Source organism: Tiliqua scincoides, chromosome 13, assembly GCF_035046505.1.
Source record: "Tiliqua scincoides isolate rTilSci1 chromosome 13, rTilSci1.hap2, whole genome shotgun sequence".
NCBI classification, from domain to species: Eukaryota; Metazoa; Chordata; class Lepidosauria; order Squamata; family Scincidae; genus Tiliqua; species Tiliqua scincoides.
This window is the reverse complement of record NC_089833.1, coordinates 11,576,178-11,596,668: the sequence shown is the minus strand read 5'-3', so window position 1 is coordinate 11,596,668 and position 20,491 is coordinate 11,576,178. Positions and strand designations below refer to the sequence as shown.

At 49.6% G+C, this 20,491-nt stretch overlaps 1 protein-coding gene and 2 pseudogenes across 1 annotated transcript; 1 reads left to right on the top strand and 2 right to left on the bottom strand.

The window, feature by feature from the left end:
* The first annotated feature begins 377 nt into the window (after positions 1-377).
* Positions 378-19,002, top strand: PDILT (protein disulfide isomerase like, testis expressed). The gene is made up of 11 exons (XM_066640912.1): positions 378-576; positions 5,947-6,153; positions 7,977-8,110; positions 8,268-8,405; positions 9,726-9,836; positions 10,832-10,957; positions 11,704-11,901; positions 12,917-13,037; positions 13,905-14,086; positions 17,986-18,063; positions 18,931-19,002. Exons 1-11 carry the CDS (start codon positions 378-380, stop codon positions 19,000-19,002), a joined length of 1,566 nt encoding a protein of 521 aa, XP_066497009.1.
* On the bottom strand, positions 15,879-15,993 carry LOC136633899 (5S ribosomal RNA; annotated as a pseudogene).
* Positions 16,103-16,222, bottom strand: LOC136633883 (5S ribosomal RNA; annotated as a pseudogene).
* Positions 19,003-20,491: the final 1,489 nt, after the last annotated feature.

The window sequence follows — 20,491 nt, the reverse complement described above, 5'->3', positions numbered from 1 at the left end:
AACCCATTTTTGCCTGGCTCCACAGGTGTACACTTTTGGTCCCTGTTGTGTATACAGCAACATTGGGCAGAAATGACTTACCGGTACTTAACGGGGTTTGGGCAACCCCTAATGTCAACTGCATAATGAGATATAGGCTCCTGACTTCCCTTTCAAATCAAAAGAGGAAGCCGACCGTTGCAGCTTGTAGAGGCTCTGCAAACAGAGGTCAGCTCTGTTTGCAGCGAGTGCTGGTCTTGATAGAGAACCGTGTGGGAATTGGGCCACGTGGCTCCATGATAAGGCAAGGGTTTTTTTTTGCAAACAGTGACCCAGCTGGGCAACCTGCTCCCTCTTCCCTTCTTTCTTGATGCCCGAGAAGTGCTGGGAGGAGAAGAATGAGGGCTCTTTGGCTGCTGCTGTTTCTGGGGCTGGCGTGTTGCCCCTTCTCGACCACAGAAGATGGCATTGGTCCCTCGGAGAAGAAATCCAAGAAAGCAAAGCCCAAAATCAAGGAGGAAGACAACGTCCTAGTCCTCAATAAGGGAAACTTTGATCGGGCCTTGAATGAAACCAAGTACCTGTTGGTGGAGTTCTGTGAGTATTTCTTGTCTTGAAATAAACAATCTAAGATTCCGAGCTGGGAATGGAATAAGGCTTTCTTCCCAAGTAAGGCTGCGATCCTATCCACACTTTCCTGAGAGTAAGCCCCATTGATTACAATGAGCCTTACTTCTGAGTAGACATGGATAGGCTTGCGCTCTAAATGTGCTTAGGATTGCCGGTTTAGCGGATTTAAGCCACAATCCTATCCACACTTGCCTGGGAGTAGGGCTCATTGACTATAATTGGACTTACTTCTGAGTAGACATGCATAGGATCGGACTCTTAGTGTCTAGTTTCCAATGGGTTCCATCTTTCTGAATTCTCCATATAAGGGACCTCTTTTGAATGCCACCTGTTGAGCGTGACAGGTTTTCTATGTGCACAGCTCAGCCATGTTGGGGAAAAAAGTGTGCGCAACCATGTGTGGACTATCACATGGAGCAACCTTCAATGCACAGGCCTGAGCTTGGCAGGGAACCAATCAGGTGCTAGTATGAGCCAGCTCTCATTTCCATGTATCATACTAGAACTCTGATTCAGCTGTGTGAATGTCATCAAGCTGGCCACTGGGTTTTTTGTTGGTGATTGATTTGTTGGGTGACCTGGACTGTTATATCAATCAATCAATCAATCAATCAATCAATCAATCAATCAATCAATTGGGGTGACCTCAACCCTAGTGATGCCTTTGCATTTAGGTTGTGCATAGGATATTGTTATTTGTTCTGTATGGTCTGATATGGGTGCTGGGGATAAGAATAGGCCCTCAGTTTGGCTGTACTTGTCGTAAGAGGCGACTAAACAGCCACCGGGTAGATGGGACTCGTCAGCCTGGGAAGGCAGCTCATCTAAGAGAAGGAAACCCTGACCTCAAACCTCCACTGCCTTGTGGCTACGTCCAGTTAGGGAAAAGGCTTCAGGAGTCAACCTCGAGGCAAAATTCGGAGCCGGAGTCCCTGAGGCAGTTCATGGCTGAACACAGTCACGTTCTGGCAACTCCTGCGACGCCGCTGGAACCAACCGTATTGGCCTCTGCCTTTCCATTGGACCATTTCAGCGACGTGGAGAGGGGGGATTTGCTGCATGGGTAACAGCCTATCCTCCATACCTACTTTACCCAGGCTTTGCGCACTGGAGAGGACACTCTGTTCCAGAACCACCAACCAGAGCGTGACACCATAGTCTTCCGAGACTGAAGGATGCCAACATGGTCTGATATGGGAGGGGGTTCATCATGGGGCTGACGCAGTGCACTCTTGCACCAGGTGACATACCCTAGTGACTCACCTATGCCCAAACAGAGGTCTGAGCGGCCAGAGAAGAGGGATGTCAGTGTTGGAGGCTGTGTTCTTGAGAGGTTCCAGAGATCAGGCATGAACAGGCTCCACCTCTCTCTGATTAGATGAAGAAGGGATTTGCCACACTTACCTATGAGCACCGGCAGGTGGGAGAACAGGCTTGGGAGGTCAACACTTGGCAAAAGAGCAAACTTGATAGCTGCTCCTGGTGGCCCCTGGTGGTTATGGGTCTGGTACAATTTGAAGGGGGGGGGGCTTACCAGAGCTCTTCCCAACAACACCTGAGTGGAGGTTCCCATTTTGACCTCCCCACAAAGCCCCCTTCTAAGGAGCATAGTAGAAAAACACATTACCCTCTGCAGAAAATGGCAGCCGTCAGTGGGGGCCGCTGTTTCCCCCCCCCACAACATCCTAAGCATGATGGGAAAACGAAATTGGCCGCTACCGGCCAGGCAGGACTGTAGAAAGTTCCCCTTCCTGAACCACACAAATGCAAAATAGAAGAGGCAGTTCCCCCCCCCCTTCTTTCACCCTGGAAGCCGCCCAAATTCAAGCCCATGTTTGGCCCATCGATGGGTCAACCCAGACCTAACCAGAACTGCTGATGCATGGGGTTACAGGAGCAGTGGGGAATAGATTGATGTGACGATACTAGTGAACAACTGCTGTAGAAATGTGGCCTTTGGGCTTCCCCTGCAGTCTCTCCAAGTGAAAAGGTTAGAGATGTACTTTTTCATGAAAGCTGAACAGGCAGGGAGAGAGCTTGGAAGATCCCCCAGAGGCCAAGCGAGAGCCTTGTTTTCCACCTACTGCACTGCCTTTATGCGCACTGTGACGAGAGCACATTCCTCCATTTCAGCAAATGTCTGCCTGAGTTGCATTCTTTAAGGGCAAGAACATAAGAAGAGCCCTGCTGGATCAGGCCATAGGCCTGTGGTTTTCAAACTCGCAGGGAGTTTGAATCCCGCAGTAAGTCTTTGCGGGGGCAGGGGGGAGGCAGCGGTGCGATCCCCAGGATTGCGCCGCTCAGGGGGACTGCAGGGGCTTGGTGTACTTGCCTAAGCCCCCTGCAGCACCCCAGGGATGTGGTGAGCCCTGCACGACCTTCGGCAGGGCTCCTCGGGTCAGGGAAGGTGACAGCAGAGCGATCGCGCCCCGCTCCGCTAAACCGGAAGCGTTGTGCTATCGCCCCACTTCCCCTTTTGACCCGGCTGGAGGGACAGGGGTGCACCCTCCAGTCTCTGCAGCAGCTGTCCCCGGATGTGGGGAGCCGGGCGCAAGCACCTGCAGGGCTGCTCGGGTCAGGGAAAGTGAGAGCGGGGCAATTGCGCTCCGCTTCCGGTTTAGCGGAGCGGGGTGCGATCGCTCCGATGTCACCTTCCCTGACCCGGGGAGCCGTGCCGAAGGTCACTCAGGGTTCCCCGCACCCCCGGAGGGCTGCAGGGGGCTTGGGCAAGTGCACCAAGCCCCTGCAGCCCCCCTGAGCGGTGCGATCCTGGGGATCGCGCGCTGCCTCCTTTCCTGCCTCCTGACTGTCCCCGCCCCTTAAGGGGAAAGGGACCGGGACCCTCAAGCTGGGGCATCACGATGCCCCAGTTTGAATACCACTGCCATAGGCCCATCTAGTCCAGCTTCCTGTATCTCACAGTGGCCCACCAAATTTCCCAGGGAGTATCTGCACAGAATTTCAATTGTGCCACAGAGCCCTTCCTCCGAAGATTAAGGCTTTGTTGTCCTTACCTTGGGACTGGGTAGGTGTCAGGGGAAGACCTGACTGACTTGTTCTCCTCCGGTGATTGCCAAAGATGCCGTGTTGTGTTCTACTGATCCTTGCTTGTGTTCAATGCTTTTTTTGTTTCAGCGCAAGCGAAAGTTTTCCTGGTAGCGTTGCCCAGAAGGTCGGGGCCAGCTGTGCCAGCTGCCCGACTTTGAAGGGTCAAAGTCCTGTTACAACATGGAGTGAGATTGACCTTTGAGCTCTTGTCCGTGTCCCCATTAGGCTTCTCTGCACAGGCTGCTAGTGAATGAACTGGAACTGTGAAGGCAGACAGGGCTTTGCTAGGTAGAGGTACACACGCTTTCTTTGGCAGCTTGAGGTCCCTGGGGAAAAATTGTGGGCAACCTCATGCAGACCGTCTTGAGCCAAAAAGCTGACTCAGTATATTGCAGCCTCCTGTGGTCCAGAAGCAAATTCTCCCTGCTTTGTGCTTTGGGGTTCGCTCAGCCCTATTCACAGAATCTCAGTTTCACAAGGAGAATTTCAACAATCAGGAGGACGCAAAAGCTCCATCAAGGCATTCTGCACCATGGGGAGAGGTTCACAGGATGGGGGGGGAGGGAGCATGAGTGTGCTGGAAAGCACTGGTCCCATGCTGGTGTGCCCCCTCCCTGACTCTTGTGGCCCACACAAGTTTGTCCATGCTGATGGATACCGAGCCTCCCTGTGATATGGAACCCTGGGCTTGGGGAGCATGTGGGCAAGGAAGTGAGGTTTACCAGCACATGATCCTATGATCCTAAGATCATCATCCTAAGAGCCTAGAGTTGGAAGGTGACCCACAAGGTCATTGTAATGGAAGATCAGAAGATCATCAGGTGGATCATGTGGTGTTGACAGCGATTCCCTGTTTTGACAGCTGGTTGACAGCTCTGGGAAGGGCAGGGCTGGCTCCACAGCTGTAATCAATCAAGACCAATGGAGACCTGGTTGGACACCTGAGCTTCATTTGACCTTGATGGGACCCGAGCTAAGGAGGTAGCTCACAGCTGAGCTGCATTTGGACTTAACAAGGGGTTGCAGGATAAAAGGCAGCTTCAGAAGGAGCAGAAGAGAGCGGGACGCTGACCCAGCCAGGAGCAGGATGCTGACCAGAGGGAGGACCCTGACCCGGAGGGAGACGCGACCCTGACCCAGAGGGACACCCGGACGGACTCACACTGGGAGAAGGGGACTGCCAGAACTCTGCTGGAGGACACCTAGAGGAGAGGACTGCCAGGACCCTGCTGGAGGAGACACTCTTCTGGAGAAGATAGAGGAAGGGACTGCTGAGACTCTGCTGGACACACACTCTGCTGCATTGGACTGCTACTGGGAAGACTGGACTGAGAAGACTGGACTGTGCTTTGGAGATTGGATTGGACTTGGACTGGAGGCTTTGGACCTTTAACCACTGAGTTAAGTGGAGTTTTGGGGAGGGAAAGCCTCTGGACAAGAGGACTTGCAGGGAGTGTCTGTGTTCATAGCAATAAATTTGGGTAGTTGCTATAGATAAGGAGTTGTGTGTTCATTCCTTTGCACACCACAGCTGTTGTTCCTAGAGATAAAGAGGGTGTTAATTAGCCAAAAAGCGGGCATTAGAAGGGAGTTGGGCTATTTGGACGGGACAAATTGGCGTGGTCGGCAGGATAGGACAAATTGGGACAGGACAGTCATCTAGTCCAACCCCTTGCCTGGAGCAGCAGATCCTCCTAGAGTATCTTCAGCAAGTGTCTGCCGAGTCCCTGCTTGGAGATCTCCAGTGAGGGAGAAGCCACCAGCTCCCTAGGCAATCCGTTCCACTGCTGAACCACTGCTGACCGTTAAGAATTTCTTCCTGATGTCCAGCCAGAAACCGTCTTGTAGTTTGTACCCACTGGAGCTAGTTCTGCTCTCAGAGGTGGTTGAGAAACAAAATTTATTCCTTCTTCTATCTGACCGCCCTTTGGGTATTTGAAGAGCGCTATCACATCCCCTCATAGCCTTCCCTTCTCCAGGCTAGAAGAAGATTAATGGAGGGCTCCTGATAATTATGATGAAAATGAATGTTTCCCAGGTTTGAAACTAATCAGCAAGTCAAGACAAAAAGATTAAACTCTTCCACCCATTTATCAAGCCTAATGAAAGGGAGCAGCCGTGCTGGGTTTGGCCTCCTTTACATAAACTGGTATCTTCTAGAAAAAACTTCAAAAGTTAAGCAGCGTGTTAAAGAGAGCACAAGCTTGGATGGTGACATCCCACCCAAAACATCCCATAGATGGCTAGATAAATATTTGTGTCCTCTCTGCCCCCCCCCCCCCATTGTAGATATCTCTTTATCGGGGCCCTCCCAGACCCTGGCTGTAGAATTTGCTAAGGCAGCCGAACAGCTGAAAAAAGAAGCTGTGGACATCCGACTCGGCAAAGTGGACGTGACCGAACAGAAAGATTTGAAAAAAGAATTTGACATCCAGGAGTATCCTACGCTTAAGTTTTTTGTGGATGGCAAGAGGAAAAACCCCATTGACTGCAAAGGTAAGTGAGAGGAGTGGTTCATTATTTTGCATTCAGAAGTTCTGAGTTCAGTTCCTGGTGGGTCCAGGTAGGTGTGCGATAGTCCTGGTCTTGAAGCCTGGAGAGTCACTACCAATCAGTGCTGATAACACTGAACTGGAAAGACCAATGGCCAGACTCTATAGAAGGCGACTTCCTGCCAGTGGCATAGCTAGCAGTGTGCTGAGTGATGTGCATGGGGGGTTACAACATTACTGGCCAAAATTAATAAACCTTGGTATTTTCAAATAATACCATGATTTGATGCGTATTTTCATGCAGAATGCAATGGAACACACTGTGTTGAAATATCTCTGTTCTAACAAAAGTTATAGCCCAAAAACCAGCAGGGGGTGGGGCAACGGAGCATCATGGGAGGAGGTCCACTATATGGGAGGAGGTCCATCGTGGGGGGGTGATGCACTGGCCTCCCGCGCCAGGTGAGGCAAACCCTTGTGACGCCACTGCTTCCTAAATGATGGTTGGCAACCTTCAGTCTCGAAAGACTATGGTATAAGCCTACAGCACCCGGTATTCCCAGGCGGTCTCCCATCCAAGTACTAACCAGGCCTGACCCTGCTTAGCTTCTGAGATCAGACGAGATCCAGCATGTGCAGGCTAACAGATATTCTAGTCAAAGACATCCATGGTGCTGTTGGCTGTTTACTCACAAGAGGGAGCTCATGCCGTGGACTTATTTCAAGAGAAGCCCGTGAAAGAAGACTGAATAAAGACAAGCGCGTTTTGTCTGTGTGTGTGTGGGGGGGGGATGCCTTTTGTGGAAAGCATTCCGCCCCACAAATCTGCCCCTCGTTTTGGCAACCATTTGGGGAATAGATCACTCTGGGTCCTTACAGTGGACCCTTTATATCTGTGGGCTTGTCATCCACAGATTTGAATATCTGTGGATGCCAAATCTGTGGCTGGAGGGCTTCAGAGGATCCATGCCTCAGAAATCCTTCCAGACACTTCCAAAGGGCACTTTTGGTTGCCCATGGATTTCATTATCAATGGAATTTGGTATCCATGGGGAGTCCTGGACGGATCTCCCATGGACAGCGAGAGCCCACCACTGTACCTCACTTCATTGGCGCTGGATTAACATAAGAACATAAGAACAGCCCCACTGGATCAGGCCATAGGCCCACCTAGTCCAGCTTCCTGTATCTCACAGCAGCCCACCAAATGCCCCAGGGAGCACACCAGATAACAAGAGACCTGCAAGGCTTCCTGGGAATTGTAGTTAAGAACATAAGAACAGCCCCACTGGATCAGGCCATAGGCCCATCTAGTCCAGCTTCCTGTATCTCACAGCGGCCCACCAAATGCCCCAGGGAGCACACCAGATAACAAAAGACCTGCATCCTGGTGCCCTCCCTTGCATCTGGCATTCTGACATAGCCCATTTCTAAAATCAGGAGGATGCACATACACATCATGGCTTGTAACCAGTAAAGCCGTGGCACATAACTAGTCCAGCTTCCTGCATCTCACAGCGGCTCACCAAATGCCCCAGGGAGCACACCAGATAACAAGAGGGCACTCATTCTGGTGCCCTCCCTTGCATCTGGCATTCTGGCATAGCCCATTTCTATATATTAAGGAGAAAATCTGAATACGATAGGGACCACTCTACCTTTCCATTCTGGCATAGCTTGACTCTATACCACTCTAGCCCACCACTTTCTTCTCCTCTGCCCTTCCTCTTAGTCTCCGTTGTCCTGTTTCTTTTTGATCCTGCAGATCACAGCTTTCTGTGTCTCATTTGTCCTCATGCTCCTATATATCCTTCTCTCTTTTGGCAGGAGTGAGAGAGGCCTCTGGTTTCATCACTTGGGTACGAAGACAAATCGGGCCCAGCACTGTACTCCTTAATAGCACAGAGCAGGCCAAAGCATTCCTCGATCCGGAGGATTTGGCAGTGATTGGCTTTTTTAAGGTAAGCTCTTGTGGAATTAAAGGACGCCGCCGCATCGCAATGAGTCTTGACGCATGGACGCTTCTTGGCTCATGCAGTGTTCGGTCTGAAAATGTGAAAAACCCACACCTTCCTCTACGGCCTAAATACTTGTGTCGCCCCCCCCCATTACAATCAGAGTCTTCAAGGAGAAGCAGTGGAAGTCTTCAGTGATTCAGCAAGGGATGTCCCAGAACTTCCTTTTGGGCTGACAGCCAGCGGAGAGGTGTTTGCTCACTTTGGGGTCCGAGAAGACGTGGTGGTTGTTTTCCAAAAGGTAGGGACATGTTCATCCAGGGGACAAAAGCGTGACATGGTTGGGGTGGGCCCCTGCAGGAGACAAACCAGAACGTAACTGGCTTTCATAATTCACAGCAAAGTTTTGAAACTGGAGGCTCTGAATGTTTCTTGCGAAGTGAAATCAGTGAGACATACAGTGCAATCCTATACGTGTCTACTCAAAAGTGAGTTCCATTCTGTTCAGTGGGCTTACTCCCAAGGAATTGTGCATAGGATTGCAGCCTCAATTCCTAATAATTTCAAAGAGCAGCTATGGCTCAGTGCCAGAGCACCTGCTTTGCATGGAGAACATCTTATGTTCAAGCCCTGGCAGCATCACCATGTAGGCCTAGAAAATACCTGTTGGGAACCAGCGTTGACAATTCATGGACCAATAGTATGAGTTGGTGAAAGGCTGCCCTATGCATGCCTACCTGGGAGTATGTCCCACTGAAAGCATAGAGACTGACTTCTGATTATTATTTATCATTAATTTTATGACACTTTCCAAGGAGCCCGTGGTGGTGTACATTGTTCCTCCCCTCTTTTTGTCCTTCACACAACTGAAGTAGGTGAGGCTGAGAGAGAGAGAGAGAAAGTGACTAGCCCAAGGTCACCCAGAAAGCTTCATGGTTGAGCAGGGATTTGAACTTGGACCTTCCAGGGCTATGCCTAGCTCCCAAACCAATACACCATCCCGGCGTAGTGGAGTCCACCTGTTTAGGATCACAACCATAAATGTACTTCTAGAGCAATCCGCTTGGGAGCAAACCCCGCTGAGTACATGATCCAGCAGGGCTTTTCTTAGGAGAAGAGCTGGTGTCACCTAACAGCTGAGTGCACAAGCCTAACCAGGTCTACTCAGAAGCAAATCCTATTTGGTTCAATGGGGCTTACTCTCAGGAAAGTGTGGTTAGAATTGCAGCCTGAGAGACTGAGCTGCAAATTCTCCAGCTTTTGTATCACTCCTCCGTTGTGCTCTCGTCATGTAGACTGCCTCTCAGTCTTCACCATCTGCAAAATGGGGATAATATTTACTTTGCAAGAGTGTTGCAGTATAGATCAGGACAATATACACAATTGGAAAGTGGTATATTTGGGGAGACCTTGGCAATATTTTGAGCTGTAAGAAAATGTTGCAGCTGCTTTTCTCTTTCTTTCTTTCTTTCTTTCTTTCTTTCTTTCTTTCTTTCTTTCTTTCTTTCTTTCTTTCTTTCTTTCTTTCTTTCTTTCTTTCTTTCTTTCAACTTGATCTACTTGATCTACTTGATCTACACGATCTACTTGAGTGTTAAATCTCATCTGTCTTGTGCTCAAGGGGAAGTCTGTCCATAACGAAGTACCCACAGATGGCAAACTGAATAAACTGGAACTTACAAGATTAATTAAAACTTTCACTATGGATTTAGTGACGGAGTATAATCTTGAGGTACGTGTGGGGTTTCATTTCTAAAAACAAAGGTACGAGGTCCCAGAGATGTGCGTGAGCGTGTGCATGTGCGTGTGTGTGTGTGTGTGTGTGTGTGTGTGTGTGTGTGTGTGTGTGTGAGAGAGAGAGAGAGAGAGAGAGAGAGAGAGAGAGAGAGAGAGAGAGAGAGAGAACTGACCCAAAAATCTCTCCATCTCTAATACCAGGTATAACGTGGGTGCCTGTGGGTGAATCCCTGATAACAGAAATGCGCTCTGCACAAGCCCAGTTTTACTCTCTTCCTCCACTATTCACATGTTACTGGTATCAGCAGTAGGGTTTGGAACTGGTCCCTGCAAAACTCAGTCTGAAATAAATGAATGAATGAATGAATGAATAAATAAATTCCTGAGCTCACGCAAATCGCAGAACCATAGGATGCGTCACTGATGTCTTGTCACATGACAGATGTGACCCCACAAGCTCCCCCACAGGTCCCCACAAGCTTAGATGGCTTTAAAAGCCTATTCGGAACGTACATGGGGAATATGTCTATGCCTGGCTGTGCATCAGGGTGGTGAATGTGAACCCTCCGCGCTTGTTGTTGATTTAACCCTGAATCCCAGTTGCAGAGAAGCAATTGCGGGAGAGGGGTCTAGTTTTCTCTCCTGCCTGTGGGTTCTCCAGAGGGAGCTCCCACTGTGGGAGGGAAAGAAGATGCTGGACTAGACAGACCTTGGGCCTGATCCAGCAGTGCTCTGTAATAAAGTAGCAGGATCTTTTAAGAATGCAGACCAGGGATGCAAAGCAATCCTAAAATTCATTTCTGCCCAGCCCACAGCTGTACACATTTGATCCTGTTGCGTGTCTGCAACTTTGGGGCAGAAATGGCTTAACAAAATGCAGGGTTTGTTTCTTTTCCTGAGAGTCTCTCTAAAAAAAACTGAGCATTTTTCTGGATCCTGGATTATTTTATTCTCAGCTTTTATGGGAGGTCTTTCATTTTTGTTTTCCAGACATCTGTGAAGATTTTTGATGTACCGGTTGAGCACCACATGGTCTTGTTCATCCCAAAGAGCTCAGGCACATTTAACAAGACTTATGAAAATTACCTGTCCGCTGCCCCGGAATTCAGAGGGAAGGTTGGTGTAGCCTTGTTTGGGGCAAACCCAATTTTTCCCCCCTCTTAGCAAATGTCAGATGTCAGTATATCACTGCGATGGGTAGTGCGATGCAACCCTTTGGAAATGTTCCCGAATTCCTCTTCTGTGGTTGCAAAGAGATGAGGAAATGAAAGGAAGGAAAGCCAAAAGAACGGTTCTAGTCCAGGTGAATGCACCTTTAAGGTCTTCACTCTGCAGGCAGGTAAGCAGAGTCCCAGAGGGGTAGCCAATGCAGAGGTATTTAAGACATACCTCCGACCTCTGCTGAAGCAACTTGGGGCCTATCCAACTTTCTAGTACCTACACAACCACGATGCACCCTGAGTTATGGGAACAAATGTTTCCATATCTTGAGGAGGCCTCTATGACTCCCTCTCCCCCACAGGATGCAGCACATACCCCCTTAGCACAGCTGCACCCACACTGGAAAATTGGATAGGATTGGGCCCTTGGAATTGCCCATGGTGCTGTAACCCTTAGTATATCTCTGACCCGTGTAGGAGCAACTTGTTTCCTTGGAGCTACCTATAGTGCTGTAACTTCAACTTGTCTTGTGTAGCTGCCATAATTCAGTCTTCGCTGGCCTCCACTTGCGGTCCAGATGCCACAATGGAGGGGGGATACATGGATAGCATCTCCCATGTGCGAGTGGCAGCCCCCAAGAGATGGCTTGGGGTTGGGTCGGAGCAAACCAACCAGGTAGTCTCTCTTCTTTTATCGTTCAGATCATGTTCATCCTGGTGGATACAGACGAAACCAGAAATGGGCGTGTGATTGAATATTTCCGTGTCCGGGAGGTGGAAGTCCCTGCGGTTCAAATCCTAAACTTGACCAGCGATGCCAGGTACAAGTTGCCCGCAGAAGAGGTGACCACGGAGAATCTGCGACGCTTCTGCCAGAGCTACTTGGAAGGGACAGCCAAGGTGGGTTTCTTAATGACAATGACATTTGCATTTAGTGCCGACTGACAATTCTCTGTTGAGTCACTGGAATGGCTTTGACCTAATGCTAACCTATTGCTAACCTAGCTTTGGGGAATTCAGGCTGCAATCCTATCCTCACTTTCCTGAGAGTATATAACTTTCCTGAACACAATATAACTTACTTCTGAGTAGACCTGCTTAGGATTGGGCCCTCCATTATTTAAAGATATGTCCTGGCTCAGTTCTAATACTGCAAATTTCCCATATTTCTATTCCTGCCTGCTGGGATACTACCCGGAGAAAGGTAAGACAGCCATGTGGTGGTACAGGTGCTTGGGGCGGGGGGGAAGGCTTTCCAGCACAGGACGGGGGGGGGGGACCGGGGGAGCAACTGGCCTGGGGAGGTTGGGAGTAGTGGAGGCCTCCTCCACTGAATCCTATACTCCGTGTTGGGATTTTCAGCAAAATTGCCAGTGCAGACACGAGAGGCCCCATTGCGGGGTTTGCACCTGTACTTGGGGGAAGGGGGGCAAATGTCCCTGTCCCCCAAGGAGACCTCCAGTGGCTTCCCCACCCCCACGGGATACAGCAGTTGCCATTTTGGTGCCACTGGGTGCCAGGAAGTGTAGGATTGGGCCGGCCCTTGGGCGCAGCTATGAGGGTGGCATGATGAACTCCTACCTCTCAAAATTAGCCACTAGCATGGCACAGAAAGTATTCAAACAATGGTAGCTATCCAACAGCTGCCACCAAATCGATACAGACCTCATAGGTGCAGGCCATAAAGCAAGCAACCATAGCAGGAAAAAAAAAATGGTCCAAGCGTCCTCTAAGTTTGTCCCTGACTCAAGGAGCTGAAGGTGACAGCTGGCACTTGAAGCCAGAGTGCAGAGAGCTAAGCTTCTCCGAGTGCTTTTAGCCAAGATTGCCACTTAACCGCCCCGGCACAGCATCCTCGATGAGCCCCTGTTGACATGTCCCTGATTTGGCTTCTTCTCTCTCCTCCCCTTGTTAGCGATATTTTTCCAGCGAAGAAATCCCGGAAGGCTGGGACAAGAAGCCAGTGAAAGTCCTGGTGGGCAAGAACTTTGACAGGGTCGCCTTTAACGATCGGAATCATGTGTTTGTCATGTTCTGTGAGTATCCCTCGCTCCTCGGAAGAGGAGGCTCCTGTGGCTGGATGCTCACCGTGAGCCCCTCCCCCAAAATCAGTGCGCTGGGAGACGGCGACAGATGGTGTGATATACTGAGCTGCTCGGAATTTGTGGGGGAGGTGGCAGAGGGGAATTCACCTGCTTTTTTTTTTTGCCAAGTCACATTTTCCTGCAAAGCCAAAAAGAATCTGACAGTGCAATCCTAACACACAATCTTTGTGCCGGCACAACCAGGCCACAAGGCCTGCACTGTATCCAACGCAGATGGCTGGAGGTCACCACGGGATAAGGGGATATATTTCTCTTTACCCCAAATAAAACCCCAAGTATCCCCCTATGGAACTTTACTAGGAAGCCCAATGTTAACTTTGGGTGGGCCAGGAAGGGTGTTAGAATATGGCCAAGATTTGCTCTGCTGATCCCTCCCCCATCCTAGGCCCACAGATCCTGAAGCAGCATAACAGACTCAAGGTGCAACTACACTGGTCAGACAAAGTGTGACATAATTAATAACTGATACAACTTAATCACAAATACCACTAGTGCAGCACGAATGCAGAGGCACCTTCCCTTAAAAGATCAACGGCACAATCCTAACTTGCACTGGAAGAGGTAGGCCGGCAAACTGGAAACGGTGTCTTGGAGATCCACCAAACTGGAAACCATTGTCTTGGAGATCCACCAAACCGGAAACCATTGTCTTGGAGATCCACCAAACTGGAAACCATTGTCTTGGAGATCCACCACCCTAATCCCCAACATCTATGGCCTTGCTGTGGTTACTTAGAAGTCTAAGAAAGGCGCTCTTCACATGTTTAAAAGACCTTTCCCCCTGCTTTTAAATCACAGATGCACCCTGGTGTCATGAGTGCCAGAAACTGCTTCCGATCTGGGAAGAGCTCGGCGAGATGTACGAGGACCGCAAAAACATGGTCATTGCCAAAATAGACGTCGCAGCAAACGAAGTCCTCTTAACCAACCTGGAACACTACCCGTTCTTCAGATACTTTCCTGCAGGATCAGAAACGGAGGTGAGATGTTTTCCTCAGCAGTGTGTCAAGGACAGTGCTTCTCAAACTGTAGGTCGGGACCCACTAGGTGGGTCGCAAGACAATTTCAGGTGGGTCCCCATTCATTTCAATATTTTACTTTTTTAATATGTTAGATTTGATGCTGCCATGATATGTGACTGCATTTGGGGAAATGTTATAGACCTGTACTTTTAACACACTACTATGCATATTCTTTTAACAATGATAGTAAATGGGACTTACTCCTGGTTAAGTGTGGGTAGGATTGCAGCCTAGGATAGTTAAACATTTTTCCTGCTTGATGATGTCACTTCGGGTCATGACGTCACTTCTGGTGGGTCCCAACAGATTCTCATTCTGTCCCGGTGGGTCCTGGTGCTAAAAGTTTGAGAACCACTGGTCTAGGATATATAACATGGGGTTTGTTGCCCACTTATAGTGAGATACAAATGACCAGGACACACACACACACAAAACTCAGAGGCAAATGTTCAGGGGTGCCAATGACCGGGATGAACTTGACCAGGACACCATCTTCCAGTATGCAAATACCCTTGTACACTGTATTGTCACCAACTTTGCCCTCACCCAAGTCTTGATGGGCGCAAAGAAAAGCTGCCGTGCTTCCTCCTGACCCGCGGCGCAACAGCCCACTGTCCCAGCAAGATGGCCGTACCCTTGCAAGAAAGGAGATCGCCAAATGCACAAATACATATTGAACAAATAGTCGTCCTCCACCATCTGGGCGGCTAATCTAATTGAAGCAGAACATCACCTCTGCAGCCGACTAATTGGATTCAATAGCACTTTCCTCTAATTAAGGCATTACTCAGGTTTTCATTTTTTGGAAAACCACACATAAATTATACTCCAAGACATTTGTCCTCATTTAATCTCATAAGCAGGTATGCCCAGGGCTGGGAGTGCATGCCCGGACTCTAATGAACGGAGTGGTAGCCCAAATGCATTTCGGCCGGCCTGAAGTGTGCCACTTGCATAATCTGGGGCATTTTTATTCTTTTGGAAGAAATGATCCCCTGCCCCGTTCTTGACGCTTTTTCAATCTCTAGAACTACTAATCGAGAAGACTGGCGACTGCCCTGCCGGCTTTCTCAATTGGCCCAAACACGTAACTATAACGGTGCTGGCCTACATTTTGCCTGAGCCTTCATTCTTGCCAAGGGATCCCATCCAAAAGTAGCTAGTCCCTAGCAGGCCTTGTGTGACTGATCTAGAGGAGCACGCATGCTCCTGAGAGACAGCATGGTGGAGTGGTTAGAGCAGCAGTTTTCAACCTTTTTCATCTCATGGCACACTTGCCAAGGCATTAAAATGGTCAAGGAACACCATCCGTTTTTTGGCAATTGACAAGGCACACCACATTTTGGGTGTGGCCTCACATCCCCCAATGGCCTGACTAACCAATGACTCCCCCCCCCCCAAAAAAAAAAAAATCCTGTGGCATACCTGTGGGTTATTCATGGCACACTGGTTGAAAATCTCTGGGTTAGAGTGTTGAACTTAGAGCGGGACAATCTAGATTCAAATGCTTAGTTGCCCACAAAGCTTATTGGGTGTCCATGGGTGAATTGCATTCACTCTGCCTAACCTGCTTTGCAAGGTTGCTGTTTGAACCAGGATGGGTTTGGGAGCTAAACCTGGAAGATCTGGGTTCAAATCCCCACTTAACCATGAAGCTTCCTGGGTGACCTTGGGCCAGTCATGCTCTCTCTCCCTTAACCTGCTTCAAACAGTTGGTTGGCAACCTTCAGTCTCGAAAGACTATGGTATAAGCCTACAGCACCCGGTATTCCCAGGCGGTCTCCCATCCAAGTACTAACCAGGCCTGACCCTGCTTAGCTTCCGAGATCAGATGAGATCGGGCATGGAAAGACTATGGTATAAGCCTACAGCACCCGGTATTCCCAGGCGGTCTCCCATCCAAGTACTAACCAGGCCTGACCCTGCTTAGCTTCTGAGATTAGGCAAGATCGGGCATGGAAAGACTATGGTATAAGCCTACAGCACCCGGTATTCCCAGGCGGTCTCCCATCCAAGTACTAACCAGGCCTGACTCTGCTTAGCTTCCAAGATCAGACGAGATTGGGCATGCGCAGGGTAACAGTTGCTGCGAGAACAATAGGAGGAGAGGAACTACCTGAGCTCCTTGGAGGAAGGGCGGTATTTAAAAAATGTAAGAAATATGATGGAGGGGCGGGGCTAGTGGGTACAGTCCTATTTCCCCCTTCACATGTAGGTCCTCCACAGACATAATAATATCCAAACAGGGCCATACTGATTGCACCGAGATGGCTGAATTAGGCTTCATGGTTAATGAAACAAGGAGCTGAATTCAGGTCTCCCTGCACTGCACTGATGAAGCCCCAGTCCTGCCTGACAGCTGGAGGTTGCAGCCGCACAACTATGACCAAGTGCTTCCCCATTCCTGTGTGCTTTGCGAGTGGTTAAACTGGTTGCAACTGCCAGGAAAATGCCCTTTGCATGGGTTCAGAAATGTGGAACTCTCAAGATTTAGGAAACATGATATATTTACGAGAGAAGCACAGTCCAGAACATGTGAGCCGTGACCCTTTTGCCAAAGTCACTTCTGGGTAGAAGTTGTCTTTTGATAGTCAAGGAGAAGGAGAAGAAATGACAGTTAATTCAGTGGTGTTGCCCTACAGTTTGGTATTACGTTATACATCAGGGTCACTTGGCTCTATGATCTCCGACACTCTTTCTTTTGATACCGAGCTAAACAAATGCATCAGTAAAGCAGCTACCACGTTTTCCAGACTCACAAAGAGAGTCTGGTCCAACAAGAAGCTGATGGAACATACCAAGATCCAGGTCTACAGAGCTTGCGTCCTGAGTACACTTCTGTACTGCAGCGTGTCATGGACTCTTCGCTCACAACAGGAGAAGAAACTGAACACTTTCCACATGCGCTGCCTCCGACGCATCCTCGGCATCACCTGGCAGGACAAAGTTCCAAACAACATAGTCCTGGAACGAGCTGGAATCCCTAGCATGTATGCACTGCTGAGACAGCGTTGGCTTGGTCATGTCGTGAGAATGGATGATGGCTGGTTCCCAAAGGATCTCCTTTATGGAGAACTCGTGCAAGGAAAGTGCCCTACAGGTAGACCACAGCTGTGATACAAGGGCATCTGCAAGAGGGATCTGAAGGCCTTAGGAGTGGACCTCAACAGGTGGGAAACCCTGGCCTCTGAGCGGCCCGCTTGGAGGCAGGCTGTGCAGCATGGCCTTTCCCAGTTTGAAGAGACACTTGGCCAACAGTCTGAGGCAAAGAGGCAAAGAAGGAAGGCCCATAGCCAGGGAGACAGGCCAGGGACAGACTGCACTTGCTCCCAGTGTGGAAGGGATTGTCACTCCCGAATTGGCCTTTTCAGCCACACTAGATGCTGTTCCAGAACCACCTTTCAGAGCGCGATACTGTAGTCTCTCGAGACTGAAGGTTGCCAACACACAACACACATATACATCAGGGTGAGATAACAGGCTGCCCACTGGATGTCCGCTGACATAGATGTGCATTGGAGACAAGATACATCCCTCACATGTCAGGTGGCATCTCTAGCCATACTTTCCTGAAGGTAAGCCCCGCTGAGCATAGCATCATCCAAAATTTAAAAAAAAGAAAAAGGAATTAAGCAGAGATAGATACCAGAAAAGTGCTACGTAAACAAGGTCAGGTGAAGCATTCTGAGGTCACTCTTTCTCTGATAAGAGTCTTTCATAAACTTTGTGTCTATCAATCTTTGAGCCTGTGCGCCTAGAGCAATTCATGTGCCAAAGTGCGCCGAGTGGGAAGAGGCCACAGGTTTCTGAGATGCTGGCAGTGCTTCATTCACTTCTGTCTCTCGCACCACCTCCAGGTCGTCCCATACAGAGGGGAACGGACCCTGGATGCATTTGATCAGTATTTAGAAGAACAAATTCAGGCACGGAAGAAGGTAAGTTTTGATGGGAGGGTAGTTTTGATTGTAGAGCAGGTCTTTGCATCGTCTCACCCACACTGGTCACCATTAGGGTTTGCATCACCCAGTGTGAGAGCTCTGAGTCAACCTCCTCTTGTACCAGACCATACCATATCTCAGTCATGATGAGCTCTTGCACACCAAAATGTGTGCAGTTCTTGTTGCCACATCTCAGAAAGTATATAGTGGAAATGGAAATGGTGCAGAAGAGAGCAACCAAAATGATTACTGGGCTGGGGCACCTCCCTTATGAGGAAAGGCTATGGCGTTTGGGCCTCTTCAGCCTAGAAGAGAGGCGCCTGAGGGGGGACATGACTGAGATACACAAAATTATGCAGGGGATAGATAGAGTGGATAGAGAGACGCTCTTTTCCCTTTCACACAACACCAGAACCAGGGGACATCCACTAAAATTGAGTGTTGGGAGAGTTAGGACAGACAAAAGAAAATATTTCTTTACCCAGTGTGTAATTAGTCTGTGGAACTCCTTGCCACAGGAAGTAGATGGCATCTTGCCTGGATGCCTTTAAGAGGGGATTGGACAAATTTCTGGAGGAAAAGTCCATCATGGGTTACATGTCATGGTAGATATGTGCAAGCTCCTGGTTTTAGAGGTAGGTTGCCTCTGATTGCCAGATGCAAGAGAAGGCACCAGGGTTCAGGTTGTGTCTTGTGTGCTCCCTGAAGCATTTGGTGGGCCGCTGTGAGATACAGGAAGCTGGACTAGATGGGCCTCTGACCCCATCCAGTGGGGCTCTTCTTATGTTCTTCTTGATCTCTCTCATCCTCATATTACAGAACACTTTGGTTGCATAACAATTTTATTAACTGTTTCCTTTTAAGGACTCTCCAAAGGCTGAAAAAGAAACTGTTTTGAACGAAGAGGCGAAAGCCACACCGAAGGAAGAACTTTAAGCAAACAGAACATTGGCTACTCTAAGGGTGGTTCTAAGTGGTTGAGAACAATGTTGGGCTAATCGTGAGACTTCAGAAAGGCATTATTAAAAAAAAAAAAGACAAACAGTGTCATGGTTTGGTTACGTGCGGTTTGGCTTTTGCCGATCACTCTCATCAGCCCACCACAGCTTCTCAGGTTCTCAAACAAATCTCCCTTGTTACGTTCATTTTGCTGTTTACACAAAGGAGTCCTGGAAAAAGTCTAACGTTCAGGTTTGCTCAGAAGTTTTAAGGACTTCTCAGGGCCAGTCGGAGACCTTCTGGCACCAGGTGATGCTTTATGTGCTGCCCCCTTTGCCTGGAAGCTCACAAACTGCCACCATTCCTCCTCTCACTCCCTGTATTCAAAGATGGGAACAGAGTGGAAGAGGGAGGAGAACAGAGTGGAGGGCTAGAGTGGTGGGGACGTTCCAGCCCACCACTCTTCTCTCTCTCTCTCTTCCACTCTATTCCCGTCTTCCTTTTTGAATCTGAAAGGAAGAGTCAGGGCATGAATCAACGCCTCAGATGTTTGGCCACTGTGCAGATGAAAACATTTTACCTGCTGGTTTGGATGTCTTCCCACAAAAGCTCTAGAGAAAACCAGTGTCCAAATGAAGAGCAACGGGCTGACCTGGTGATGCAGAGGGAGGACTGGACTTAGGGCCAAGGTAGTCTCAGTGAGTCTATGTTGGAAGCAGCAACTGAACCCACACAACTGCCATGTCGCGCCCCGGTCTGCTAGAAGCGAGCACCCCTGCTGGCGGGGCATTCAAGCACCTGTAGAGCTTGGTGGGTTCAGGGTAGGGTTGCCTTTGTGGTTCCCCTCCTGGGGCTGGTCCAGCAGAGTTGGGCCTCAGACTGCCACTGGGGGAGGGGGTTCACATCACCCTGTTGCTCCTCCTCAGTGTTGGAGTAGAGCTTCAAGCTTTCAGGTGGTTTTCCTCTTCTGCCAGCACAGCTCTCCTTTGTCATCACAGGCCCCCTCCCTTTTGAGGAAGCCTGGCTGCCCCACCCTGCTCCACCCCTTCCTCCCTGGCAGGCTCCAGCCCATTCTCCCATTCCCTTGTAGCTCTAGAGGTCCTGTGCCTGCAGCCAGTCTCTCCCTGGGGCCCTAGACCCGTCTGGGAGCTTGCCAAGTCACCCCCTGGGCTAAGCTGCTGCACCCCCTCCCCCTTGGGCTCATCTGGAGTGGTAAGTCGGGGGTTAGGGGCAGGTGGCTGGGCCCAACCCCGGCATGCCCAATGAGTAGACCAAGGTGGGTATTTATTTTCACCCTGGGTCTCTTGCCATTCACTCAACTGTCCATCCAATTTGACGGCACTGGTGTGTTCATCTTTTGCCAGGATTCCTCCACCTCCCAACCAGGGTTGGTGTCAAGTGGATGGGCCCCTGATGTGCCTCCTCATTGCCCCATAATGTTGTACTGGGCTCTACCACTGCTATCGGTACTGAAGGTTCAGTGGTC